Source organism: Micropterus salmoides, unplaced genomic scaffold (assembly GCF_014851395.1).
Source record: "Micropterus salmoides isolate LMB-PRFRI ecotype aquatic unplaced genomic scaffold, ASM1485139v1 Ms_hic_scaffold_10, whole genome shotgun sequence".
NCBI lineage: Eukaryota > Metazoa > Chordata > Actinopteri > Centrarchiformes > Centrarchidae > Micropterus > Micropterus salmoides.
This window is the reverse complement of record NW_024040041.1, coordinates 5,036,488-5,050,420: the sequence shown is the minus strand read 5'-3', so window position 1 is coordinate 5,050,420 and position 13,933 is coordinate 5,036,488. Positions and strand designations below refer to the sequence as shown.

Sequence of the window (13,933 nt, the reverse complement as noted above, 5' to 3'; positions counted from 1 at the left end):
CGTTAATTTTGTTTTAAACCATTTATTGAGTGCTGATGTACTGATTTATTGTTAAATAGGCGGGTTTAAATAGGCACAAATCTATCTATAATACAGCTTGTGGTGCTGACAGCAGGGACCCGAATCACAGTTGCCGCAAAGCCACCACGAATAAAACTGTTCAAAATTAATGAAAAAAAATATCTGTCTTTACTACAAAATACTGTAATTTGCATAGCAAGAATAATAAACAAGTGCCCAGCTACGTTTGTCTCCTAAATAACGTCACGGAACGGGAACGGCCAGGGCTGGTTTTGTTTCCGCGGGAATTTAATTGTACGAAACACCGTGTTTCATGTGACGTCGTCAAAGTTTACAAAAATGTATCCCAAATAGGAGCTAAAGCGACACAAAACCGAGCTCATAGTGACTGGTGAATTTACCGTCTGTGTTCACGACAGCTTACTGAGCTACTTAGCTTCCAGTCTAAGATGTCAACCGGGTAAATGTGTTGTAGGAACGGTAGTTTGAAGTGTTAGCCCGGCAGTTTTATTCCTTTTATCCCGTGAGTCCACAACATGGACCAGACAGCCAGCGTCAACGCGGATGTTGTTCAACGCTCTGACCTTAATGGTGGGTCTGTCATCTGTCCGCAGTGTGTTTGACTTGATTAAGATGAAATTATATCAGTCGCTAAAGTCTTGTTTATCTATTATTTATAGGTCGGTGCACACAATGGCGTAACAGGACTGGCTTTTGGTGAGTGTCAAACTAACGAAGCCCACAGCTTCCTCTCACTGTCGGTGTATCCATCAACTCCTACATTCACTGTCAGACAAATGGAGGGAGCAAAGACCTTCTATTTGATGTTATTCATATTTAAGACAGGAAACCCTCCTTGCAGCTCCTGACAACTTTAAATATTTAAGTCAAGTAAATAAAAACAGTTTCATTTTCATTTTCAACCTAAACGTCATGGTAAAGAAATATACAACAACATAAGGAGGGAAAATGTAGTCACAAATAGTGAAATCTGGTTAAAGAGGTAATTAGTGCTACAAATAGGAAAGGTAAAAATGGTATTCACATTATTAATTTTCAGTGATTATTTTAATATTAATATTAAAGTAGGGTATTATTTTCCAACACCATTTAAGTACTAACTTAAGTACTAAGTACTTAAGTAACTGAAATAAGTCAGTTAAATCAAGTGTCAAAAAGAGTCAATTATCAAAAGTTGGCTTTGAATTCTAGTCCTTATCTATACTTGTTTTTCACATCTAAATTCAATTTTCATTCAAATTTTTATTTTGGAAATGTTCTTGTAAAAACATTAAACACTGATGCATTAAGAAGTTTGGCATGCATAAAAATGAAAATGAATGCGTATATTGCTTTAGGTAATGAAAAAAGTTTATAGGTACTGTTCAAAACAATGTTTGTTTTTTTCGTGGGAAGGGCGTGCTTGACGGGATAAAGGCCTTTGACAAAACTGAAGTGGGCACAGCATGTAAGCTTAACTTGAAAAACAAAGCTTTCTAAAGATTGCTATTTAGATCTGCAGGTCTTTTTGTGTTTTCTCAAAGTGAAACTTCTCGGCGTAGTTGTCAGTTATTGATGCATTTTAATCTGCTTACCCTGTGTTACCTTTCACCTCTTCTGATTACCTCCTCAGGCTCCTTGGATTGTGCAATAACTTTGCTTATGTGGTAATGCTGAGTGCCGCCCATGACATCCTCGAAAAACAAGAGTCAGGAAACACCACAGCATCTGTAAGAACCCAAATTTATAGTTAGATAGTATGTATTAGCAATTGACCCTTGTTATTGGTACGGGGCTGTTGAGATATAAAGCTATAATTATTTTTGTTATTTTTCTAGACTTCAGCCAAATTGGCCGTGAATTTCCAAGGTGGGAACAGCAGCAACAGTAGCCGCTATGACTGCAATCCTGTCTCTACTGCGGTAAACAGAGATTCACTACACAACACCAAATGGCCTAAACCCCTATACAGAGAATTATTTGTTTCTTACTTTGAGGTTTTGGGAAAGGCGAGAAAAGAAAGAAGTCAGCAGTGGTGGCTTCCTTTTTAAAAATGTTTTTTTTTTTTTTTTAAAGCAGAAAATAAAATGAGTAAACAGGTACTGAAACTAAAATGACAATAAAACTAGAAACCAAAGTACCAGGATTGAAACTTTAGCTCTCAGTACTGCAGAATCCCACGGTGCTGTGAGGCTCAATGGCAAAGGGAAGCTTGAAAAGAGAAACGCATCCAATCCACAAAAATAAGCAACTTTTAACACGGATGTTACCACGGCACCCACAACGGGAACCGTTGCTTTAGCCAACTATTAAAAACTCCACAGAAATGTAAAACTTTTCCTTCAGCATTTCTGATTAGACGCATCGTATTTGAAATATAAGCACTAATGATTTGAAACATGACATCAAACTCTTCAGAGGCAAACACATGCTGTTACTCTGACAGTTCTAATGCATTTCTCCTCAGGCTGTGCTGTTAGCTGACATCCTCCCAACACTATTCATCAAGCTGTGTGCTCCCTTTGTGATCCACAAAGTGCCCTATGGGTAAGACAAAGGTTATCACTGTTCATAAAAAATCAAGGCCATCTGTAAATTGAAAAAAATTCTCTGCATAGTTTTGCAACTTGCTTTTTTTCAATCTCAACCTGATTATTTACAAAAATTATTTCATTAATTTAATTAATTAATTAATTAAGGTTTTGATTCACCCAAATAATACTAAAGTGACTCACTTCCAGTGTAACTGTATGTAGCTAATACAGAGTTATACCTACAGGTTAAAGCCAGTCCATATTTTGCATATCCAACAGGCATCGCATCATTCAGAAACATTTTGGCACTATATGTTAAAATGTGGTGGTTATCGTGGTGCCTCACATTACTTTTTACAGTTTTTTGTAATCTTTGTCAGGTTCAAAAAGTGCCCAAGGCCAGGTCTTTATTTGGAACAGGCTTATATTCCCTGGTTAATGCAAACTCAGCATTTCTTCCATGTTTATCTGTTGTATTGATACATTCAGCATAATGCACATTTCATTCACTAATTCTTTCCAGATTCCACTCTGCTGTTTTTGTATCACAGTCAAGTTACTGTCATGCTTGTGCTGGCTACTATTTGGAATTATACCAGCTTTTATTTTATTTGTATTTACAGTACACACCCACACACACACACACGTCACTTTATGCGGTTTGAATACTGTGTACTCTGTAAGTAATTTCACAGGGACTTAATATATATAACAAACTGCATAATATAGCAAAATGAATATTATCCAAATTAAAGCATGGTCCTTTAATGCTTTTGTACTACGAGTATTGTACTGTGTTGTAAAGTTCCCTCCTAATTCCTGTTGTTCTAGTATCCGAGTGTTGCTCTGTTCCATCGTGGCAGCAACAAGTTTCCTTCTTGTGTCATTCTCCTCAGCTATGTGGATGAGCATTCTAGGTAAAGCAAACTTTTTTTTTTTTCATAGCTTTTATCATGACTGGTGGTCACACTGATGATTGATTAGATGCAGTTCAGCATCTTTTGCCTCAGTTTAATTTCCTGTCATCTTATCTCTGCGGTTATTCCACAGAAATAAGATACCATTTTAGTCTTATCATGACCCGCAGCCAAATTCTCATCACCATACTAACACTGACCAGTGAACTGGTGTTTAAGTTCAAGCTTGTGTTTTACATGCATGTAAATGTAAATAAATAATGGAACAAAACACAGATACAGATGCATTTTTTTTAGGCTGCAAAAGTTTGAAACCAAGGTCCTCTTTCTCCTTGTCAACACAAAGAGGTCAGAGTCCAGGAAAGCTGAAAGACATTTTGTATTGTCACTATTTTCAACATGTCCTGCATGATATGACGGACATGTCCGCAGTCTGCAGAAATGTGTGTCACATCACCCTCTGTTCACAGGCTCACTGGGGAGACAACAAACCCAGGCCCCTGGTCGGACAGGGCCAGATTAACCTCCTTAGGAGGCCCTAGGACAAAAATGAGAGCGCTATGGGCCCCTGTTTACAACCCTGTTGCTCCCACTCTGTTCACGCTGTATACAAAAATGACAGTTGTGACATTTAACCTTTCAATGATGACGCTTAATGATGAGTGTCCGACCTCAATTTACTGCTGACGATAGAGTAAACTATGTTGATTTTACAGGTAGAAGGGAAACAAGGGTCTTGCAGGGTAACCTTCATCTGTAAAAGTAAACAAATGCAGCCTGCCATCTACCATAGACATAATTTTTGTTACCATGAGTTGCTGTTGTGGAAAAGCCACAGGTGGAACTCATAACATTGTCCCTGTCATAAATGTGAGCCATCAACGTATGCAAAACTAGAGCCCAGGAGTTGGCACACCTAAATGTAATGCAGCTATTAGTATGTCCTTAGTTACTGACAAAGGTCAATGAACAGTTCATGATTGGTGATAATTTAATAATGCTGGCAGGTACAGAACACCTGGAATTGAGTGGATGTTGGAGTCAGGCTAAATGTCTTGAAAAATAATGAGAAAGACTTATTAAAGTATACTGATGAGATTTATATTGAAATGGTGGAGGGAACCTTTTGGCACATTGACAGTGATGGAGATCAATGTGCTTTATCCCTGAATTACACAGTTTCAAACACTTGAAAGTTGAATTAAAATGTGATTCTTCTTCCTTGTCAAACAAAAGAATAACCCCCACCTGTGATTATTACTTTTCTTTAATTCGGAGCACCTTTAAGGCATGTCTGTCCTTCCTCACTTGACTCACTCAGAAGAACCTCTCTACCACTGTATTTCTAGGAGTGATCTTAACCAGTTTCAGCGCTGGACTGGGAGAACTGTCCTTCCTCTCTCTCTCTGTCTTCTTCAGCAGGTAGACACTTATTTGTCCCATTTTCTCCGACCTCACGTAACTTTCTGTAAGCCATGTACGTTGAAATGAGATGACAAAATCTAAATTGAAGTTAAGCAGGTCATATAACTAGGAGCTGTCTTGGAGGTAAGGTGTAAATTAGAGTTTGTTAGTAGAAAGGGGCTCAAAACTGAGAACATGTTAAAGGGTAACAGTGTTTTTCAAGCTTGTTTTTCAGATCCTGAGTGTTTTTCAGAGCCTTTTTACCTCATGTTTTTGAGTCTAGTATTTAGCAAGTGTGCTGCAGTTGGCAGCAGCAAAACAGGGCTACAATGTAATTCTTGCAGGTAGTTGCACACAAGTACTTCCACTGAAGTGCTTGTTGTTGTAACAGATTGTTATTATAAGTGTCTCGAGCATTATGGAAAGGATCCCTACAGAGATGGACCTTTTTTTAAAGAGTAAGATTTTTTTGTTTAACCAGAAACAGTCGCTCAGATCAGATCAGAATCCATTGATAAAAACAGTCATTTTATCTCTCTGGTCTACCGCTGCCTTGATCAGTTGTGTGATGGTTGTGTTTGTTAAACACCATAATCCCACAATAACACAAACAAACTAACCAACCAAGGCATCGGTAGACCAGCAACTAACTGTTTTGCAAGCTAAAATAATAGATATTTTTGTCAACTTATAATTACAATCTAAGCCTGTTAGTGGCAAAAACAGGCACTTCAGTGGACGTACTCATGCAAGGATTACGTTGCAGCCCTGTCTCGCTGCCGCAAACTCCAGGTTGAAAAATGCCTCATAGACACCCAGTATTATATTTTTTTTACTACAAATTGTATATTTATAACTATTTCCAATGTTTTTCTTTTGACGTCCTGCCATCCTGTTTTTGTCTTCTGATGTGGTTGTATAGAAGCCGGTTACTGCCAGGAAAGAAAGAAAATAGATTAAATATAAGGGAAGTGCAAGTGATATTAATATAAAATTATGAGATAGAAATAATCTGACCTCCTTGGTTTTAGAATTGTGTGTGTGCAAATACAGCATTTTTCAGCACTTTAAGTCCCTGATGTTAAAGCTTCCATAAATGGACCTTCAAGGAAGAGGCTCCCTCTTTGCAACCACAATGCCATGAGTAAATAATGGGACTACAATTGACCCTGTCCCCAGCAAGCTTCAAGTCCCTTGAAAGGTCCTTTTACTACCACCCTGTCATGAATTTAAGTGGAAAATTGGCAGCAATAATGTAATGAGTAGCTGATGGTCTAACATTGTATATCTCTCATGTTGTCTTTTTGTAACGTGTCTGTCTTTAAATTCACCATGATGTGTCTCAAAGAGATATGTAGTTTGGATTGTAAACTGTGGTTCCCACCTGCCTCAGGGATGTGCTGGGAGGTTGGGCCTCAGGTACTGGTGGTGCTGGTGTTGCCGGAGCCTTACTCTACTCAGGCCTCACCCAACTCGGCCTGGCGCCAAAGACCACACTTCTCATCATGCTGGTGGTCCCTTTTATTATGTTGATTAGGTAAGCGTGGTCATTCTGTTATTCTGGATTTGTATATCTGTCCAAAATGTTCCTTTAGTCTCACCTTTCAAAACACATTAAATGTATATACCTGCCAAAAATAATTTCTACAATGCATGATATGAATTCTGCTTCAGCTGATGTTTGAAGGAGATGTAAATATATTTATAGAAGCAATATGCAAAACAAGATTAGTACAAAAATTTCTGTCAGCCTGATAATCGAACATAAAAAGGAAGAACTATAAATATAGTCCCATTTTATCTGGTGAATGTCTTAGTTTGTTCTGACTCACTGGATCTACCCCATCCCGTGTATAGACAGAGCGTAGACAGACAGATTCTTCTGCCTATGCATGTCACTCATTTCATTTTATTTGTAACTTACAATTGATATTGCACTTTGCCATGGTTTGTTTTTACAACTTTAAATCACAGTAGATGTAACTAGACTTTTATGAAATTGATCAACAGAAGGTTTGAAACAGTAAATCCAAAGAAAGTAACTACTCGTTATAAACTGTGACAAGATATAGTTTTGGATTCCACAGTCAACTATACCTGATCGCCCTTTACATGTTTTAGCTTTTTTTTTTCTCTGTTCGTTCCTTCTCTTATTTTACTCGCACCACTAATGAAATCACTTTTTCCTGGCTTGCTCTTTTTTTGCTTATCCCAACACCATCAGCTATTTCTCCCTGCTGGTTCCTCCACCTTCACTACCTCAGTGGAGAAGAAGGGAGACACAATATGCAGCCGTGAGCTCAGAGGACCGACAGCAGCTGATGGATGGGTCAGAAGAAGAGGAGCAGGAGGAATCAGCCCCGGGTACATGTCACAAACTCAGTGTAACACTACAAATGATAAAAACATAATACATTGATAGAATCAATAATACTTTGACATTAAAATGCCGGGACCAAATCCAGTGAAAGCAGATTTTTTAGAAATGCACAGTAATATTATTGAAATGTACAATAATAATCTAATGTTAATCTGCTAATCTAACTGCAGAGTTTTATATTAGCTGCAATTGTGCAATACATTAATTTAGAAAGCCTAAAAGCATTGCCAAAGTGCATTGCTGTAATCTAATCATCTGATAATGAAAGCACGTGTCCGTTTTTTTGGGGGAACCTGAATGTTTGATCCTAATGTGATGAAAAGACATTTTTGTTTTAATCTGTGTTTGCACTTCAATCTTTAAATGAGTCATTACATTAGACGCCGGGCCCTTTTGCGACTTTTGAGATCAGATAACCTCAGTGGCCCCAGTTGTTTTATCTTGGTTTGGTTGGAGGATGTTGTGTGTCATTCAGATACGTACATCTGTGTTGGAAACGATATCTGGATGTGGGAGGAGTTGTGTAAGGAAACAGATAAATGTTGGATGTTATCCGCTCAGTGTAGCAGTGAAAACTGATATCCAGGTTTTGTATGATAGTCCAGATAAAGAAATAGGAATCGGGCAGTGCATTATATTTTTATAATTAATTTATATTTTATATTTAATAAAACGTTTATGCAAATCGCTGCCTATTTACTCAATCCAAAAGACACACAGCAACATTAGCATTCGTTATGAGACGTGTTTATGGCCACTCCAATATTCACTCTTTATTATCTTAATGCTGAACCGTGCACACTATGTTTTAAATAAAATAGCATATAAAATTAAGAGGTGGTTGCTGGTGTGTTTATTTTTAACTTTAGAGTCAGGCTAGGTATTTCCCATTGCCTCGAATCTTTATGCTAAGCTAGGCTAACCAGGTCCTGCCTCCACCTCTGTACTTAACGGACCAACATGTAATGGATATTGACCAGGCCCCCCCGGACTCTTTGATTGCACACTGCATTCATTTTTGCATGAAGCACTTTAGTGGCTCCAGAACACAGTGAGAGTCCAAAGTCCAGCTTTCTCTAGATGGACTGCTGGTTCACTTCTCTTCATCTACATATTATTATCATTAATAATATAAGTGCTTGATATTGTGAACCTGCAGTGTCTGAATTGATGTGACCATGCTGCTTCTCCACAGTGAAGCCCCCCATTTGTCATTTGATACACAGACACAAATTAGAAGAGGCTGTTGATTTCCTCCCACTGCACCACACTGTTGATGTGAATTGTCATTGTAAAGTGCTGCTGTTATTGAACACAGGTCATGTTCTCTTCCCCCTGATTGTAGCAGAGGGCAGGACCACCGGACCTCTCACCTTAAGAGAGAAACTGCGTGTCATCAAAGTAAGTGTTCACTTTACTTCAGACTTGGGTATTTGAGTATTTATGTGGTTACACTATTATCCCTCTTGGTTCCTGTGAGCAGGGCTTGCTGAGGTTTGTGTTACCCCTGGGACTGGTCTACTTTGCCGAGTACTTTATCAACCAGGGCTTGGTAAGTTCTCTGGTGCCCTCTGGCATCACATTCATCTTACTGCATGCTGTTAAACCAACCCCAGCTTCCTTCTGGTATAGTCTGTAGGAATGTATGAGATCTATGTTATATGTTCAGACATTTAAAAATATAGCAAGTTTTGTGACTGTATTGAGCCCAGAATAATGTAGATGTTTTCTTTTCCAGATGGAACTCTTGTATTTCCCCAACTTTTATCTGTCCCATGCAGAGCAGTATCGCTGGTGAGTTAGCCTCACTAGAATATTATTCTTAAGGAATAAATTGCCTTAATAAGAAGAGTTGAATTTGGTTATTAATTGTGTATGTGCTCAGGTACCAGACACTGTACCAGGTTGGTGTGTTGGTGTCTCGATCTTCGCTGTGCTGTGTGAAAATCAGGAAAGTGTGGGCTCTCTCTTTCCTACAGGTGAGAAATAAAGTATTATAGACAAATCAGCAGAAAATGGTATGGCTTCATTTTCTAAAATGAATCAGACAGTTCATATTAAACATATTGACAAAATCTTGACTAACATTTTCTAGTTTTATAGTCCATCCATTTCCACATGTGGCAACTAAAAAAGGTTGGGGAAAAACCCTGGTCAAAGTTAAATATTAAAGTCAAAGTTAGTAACTTGATAGGTGCAGTAATTACCTACAGTTCGTTGGGTAAATGTGCATATATGCTGCTTGATCAATCATTTTGTTGCCACATCATATATAAACATTAGAATACAGACAGTAACTGTGCAATAGAAGAAATTACCAGAAGTGTGTACAAACATTAGCACTAGTATGTTTCATACTAGTAGGTACAGTCTCTACCTGGTATTTACATTGTGAATTTGCAGTTAATAGAAGTCAAAATTGTAATGAACCGCAGTGAGCACATTTGAGTATAAAGTTATTAGCTAGGCTTGAGTGTGTAACAGGTGGTAACAAATTCATAATGTTGTAGTTGTTAGTTTAGTTTAATAGTCTTATAGTAGTTCTTATTGTAGTGTAATTGAAATACCTTATTCCCACTGTCATAGTGATATCACATAACACATTTACTAAATAATGACTGAACGAACGTCGTTCAGTCTGTTGGCTGGTTTTATTAATACCTCTAGCAGGCAACAAGGGAAGGCTGAGGCTTTGAGATAATAGATCCATGTGGTGCTCTTGAGTGTTTATGTAGTCTCTATTGTCCATTTTTTTTTACCTAACTCACCCCCAAAAGTACTGTGCTGTGGATAGATTCTAATTAACACGCCACCAGGCTGAAGTTAGTTTCTCCCATTTTCTTGTTTTTTCACGTGCATTGATATTTTTTTGATAGAGTAAATTGGTTGTGTTTTTTACTTAGATTAGTGCCCAGTGCTTTAGGACAGCTGAGAGGATCAATTTACTACGTTTAGCTCATGTTCAGTCTGATATTTGTACTTGAATCATCGCTCAGCTTCAGTGTAATTAATTAAAGCCACCAGATGTCACTGTTACCTTAGGTTAATTCACTGTGCTTAACAATTCCTGTGGTAATCACTTTGTATAGAAAGGAAGGTTTGTGTAGTTTCAGTGTACATTTTCATTAAAAAAAATCATTTAATTTCACTGCGGTTATATTATTGTTATCACAATAACTATTGCTGTTGAATTCATTATTATTTTTTGGGTTTATAATTATTGCAAGTCACTTTAAAGTTAGTACTATGTTGATTTCCATTTCCATTTTATTTTTTTATTAAGTTTCACACGCCTATCCTCATCACCAGAGGTTCAACCCAATAATAAAAAAGCCAGAAGAGTTATCAGAGAGTTCACTATTGTGCACTGTGAACTCTCTGCACTGACATGCGGTTGCCAATGTCAACTAGTTTAAACAGAATATTGACCCCTTACCTACAATAGTAACAGGTACAGTGAAAACCCACAGAGAGCAAGACAAATACACATGAAATAGCCAAATTTATATTACAAAGATTAGCTGCAGAGCTTGGTTGTTTCACATTGCTTGCTTAAGAGCTGCATTTGTTAAGATTCCACATTCCTGTTAAGGTTCAACTTGTGACAGCTGGCCCGTCTGTTTTTCAAAGCAGTTGGTGTTTTCTTTAATCAAAGGTCTGATGCCCATGCTCTCTGTCCTACATCTCCCCTCCTCTCTGCCCTCCACAGCTTGTAAATGCAGTGGTGCTCCTATTCGCAGTGAAGTACCTGTTCCTGCCCTATGTCTGGCTGGTGTTTATTATAGTCCTCTATGAGGGTCTGCTGGGTGGAGCTGCCTATGTCAACACCTTCTTCTTCATCAGCAAAGAGGTCAGGTCAACTTTCTGTCAGTTGGTTTGTTACTCAGGGTATCCATGTGTCATTAAAATGAGCTGTTTGTTGTTAATGCAAACTCGTGTTGCTATGCTAAAATCAGTATGATCTACAGCATTAATTCTACAGCAATGAACAGAGCCACATCAAATGTTTCACTCTGCAGCTCAGCTTCTCTTCTCCAACACAAATGTTTTCATAAAAAAAAAATCCAACTACATCTGCGTGATCCTTTTCAAGCCGCTGTCAATGAAACTCAATACTTCCTGCATATGTTTCACATTAAAAGCCTGATCAAAGGGCATAGTGTTGAATCATTAATAGGGCCTTACAATTATTCAATTTAAATTTGTCCACAGATTAAATATTTCTTATTGAGGCTATAGTGTGGGGGTGTGTTGTACTTGAGTGCCTTTATATTAAAAGGTGTTTCTGATATTTTGTCTACAGGCTCAAAATATTAACATAAAGCAGAATTATCACCTTTATGACAGTGTCAACAAAAACTAAAGATTTTAGCTTGGAAAAAGTAGAGTTCATGGCAGAGATCTTGTATTGGATAACAATAGATTGTAGAGGTTTAACTAATAAAGTGGCAAGTGAATGTATATACTGTGTATATACATACATAAACAATAACTGTAGATATAGATAAGAGAAAATAAGGTGGTGAGATACATTGATGCAGTACCCTGCTATATATTTGTTGTAGCTGTGTTTGTCATTCTACATCAAATGTGTGTTCATCCTGACTTTGTTCTTTTTTTCCCCACAGACTGAAGACAGATACAGGGAGTTTGCCATGGCTGCTTCCAGTGTAGGAGACAGTCTGGGCATAGCTCTGGCTGGACTCGCAGCTTTTCCCGTCCACAGATACTTCTGTTCCCTGCCCACAAACTGACCAGCAGAATGAATAAGCAAGACGTGGGTGCGTTCCATTTGAGGAATTTAAAAAAAATAAATAAAAAATCTGATACAAGTTAGAGATCATCTGACAAAAGCAGACTTCACTCCTACATAAAAAATATTGACTCCACAGAGTGTTTTAACCAGCAGAGAGCAATCCAGAGAGAGGAGGACTCACTGACTTATCCTTTTCACCAACTTCTGCTGATAATGCTGCTTTTTGGGATTCTTATTCCGGACCTTTCTGAGACCAATTGTAATCACAGCCCATTATCTATGACAAAAGTGGTTCTCAACAGGAAGGCATGTCTTACTCAACGTTGTTTGCACAAACTGCTCTAAGAGCCTGTCGCCTGCAGAGAAAAATAATTACTGTCCATAGCTTGTTTTGCAGACAAGTGAGTATGAACCGCCCAAACACCAGACTACATGAGAGTCGAGCTTTATTTTACTGACCTCACTTATTATCTTTTTTCTTTTTCTTTTATTTTACAATAATGAAGTCTTAAAAATGAAAAGGGTTTACCTCTTGCTGCTATTTATAGCTGCCATCATACAAAAGGAACTAGTTCTAACCAACTTTAAAACCAAAAATGGTACGATAAATTTATTGGGAGTGAAAGACTTAAAGCTAAAGGTTTTAAAGCTTAAAATTTGTATTTCTATTTACTAATAATGATGTGAGATATTTAATCTCTATTGTGACATTATTACATATTGATGTTGTGTACTCGATCCTGGCACACAACCGAGGAGCCCAGCCATTGAGTACTGACTGTTACAACGCCACTACAACATCACTTTTGCCTTAATAGTGATTAATAACCAAGAGAGTTGCTTCTCTGAACAGAAGACTCTGCTTTGTTACCGTAAAAAGAAAATCCCAGTAGATGGAATTGTTTTATGGTGCTTTCAAGATCCGTAGAACCAGGATGAATCAGGTTTCTTTAACTAACTGACCCATGTTGTTGCTTTTGTGTTTCTTTTTAGTCGCTGTCATTGTTAAAACAGGTCATAAGTGAAGTGACCAAAAAATGTCTTTGTTTCTACCAAAGATAACAGTCTTTTTATGTGGATTAACATTTGATATTTATATACTGTAACAATCTGGAAACAGAAAAATATGCTGTTATAGTATGCTAATAATTTAAAATTTAGATTCAGCCAGTGACAAGGTGTCTTGACAAAAGATGGTGGGGATGTTTTTTAAAAAAAATTTTTATTGTATGCCTGACAACATTTTCAACATAACCAAAACATTCAGCCTTTCTTGTGCAATTTTTGCTCAGTTTTTGTTTTTTCTGAAAGTAATTAAGCTTGTTTTAATATGCAAATAGTAATTATTATAATAATTATCAAATAAGAACCACCATGTCCTAATAAATATGTCCATATACACACCGTTTTCTCTTAAACATGTTTCAAACACATACCGATGTGTACATTTCTACTGAGATTATACCTACCTATACCAACATTTCCTATTATGCTGAATTGTCATAACTTTGTTGCAATTTACAGATTGTGTTTTTAAGATTGTTCTTGATCAAAATGAATCAAAGTGTCGAGTCAAGGCTTAAAAAGTGGACTGAAAGTATCAAAATGGCTAATTGTAAACTCATGTAAAATTAAAATGTAAATACATTTTGATGTTCAAAAGTTTCTTTATTTATTTTATTTTTTATTTTGGAACCATTTTGCTCTAAAATATAAACGAGAATGGCTGTTTTTATTAGGGCTGCGCATCTAATGATCTTCTTTCTTAATCGACTCATGCCTTAACTCCTGGACACTATTCTTTACTGAAGTTCATTCTCACATACTTCACCCTACATCCTTCATCGCCAAGCTTTCAAATGTCATGCACCCTTATTTTTATTTATCTTGATGCTCTCAATTCATCTATTTAAGACAGATT

The 13,933-nt window shown here is 37.3% G+C and overlaps 1 protein-coding gene across 2 annotated transcripts; it reads left to right on the top strand.

The window, feature by feature from the left end:
- The first annotated feature begins 326 nt into the window (after window positions 1-326).
- On the top strand, window positions 327-13,665 carry cln3 (CLN3 lysosomal/endosomal transmembrane protein, battenin). 2 transcript variants are annotated; one of them, XM_038709863.1, is made up of 15 exons: window positions 327-612; window positions 702-738; window positions 1,655-1,751; window positions 1,860-1,943; window positions 2,489-2,568; window positions 3,387-3,472; window positions 4,822-4,894; window positions 6,270-6,413; window positions 7,101-7,240; window positions 8,575-8,657; window positions 8,740-8,808; window positions 8,995-9,050; window positions 9,142-9,235; window positions 10,966-11,106; window positions 11,885-13,665. In XM_038709863.1, the coding sequence occupies exons 1-15, from the start codon at window positions 558-560 to the stop codon at window positions 12,008-12,010; spliced, it is 1,365 nt and encodes a 454-aa protein (XP_038565791.1). In that variant the 5' UTR covers window positions 327-557; the 3' UTR covers window positions 12,011-13,665. The 2 variants fall into 2 exon arrangements, with proteins under 2 accessions (XP_038565791.1, XP_038565792.1); XM_038709864.1 differs by having other exon boundaries at window positions 328-612; window positions 8,602-8,657.
- Window positions 13,666-13,933: the final 268 nt, after the last annotated feature.

Excerpts from the sequence above, each read along its gene's own strand:
- cln3 (XM_038709863.1), top strand. The coding sequence starts at position 558 with ATGGACCAGACAGCCAGCGTCAACGCGGATGTTGTTCAACGCTCTGAC. Across the intron at positions 1,752-1,859 it reads CAGGAAACACCACAGCATCT|ACTTCAGCCAAATTGGCCGT; the intron begins GTAAGAACCCAA and ends TTATTTTTCTAG. Across the intron at positions 1,944-2,488 it reads GCAATCCTGTCTCTACTGCG|GCTGTGCTGTTAGCTGACAT; the intron begins GTAAACAGAGAT and ends ATTTCTCCTCAG.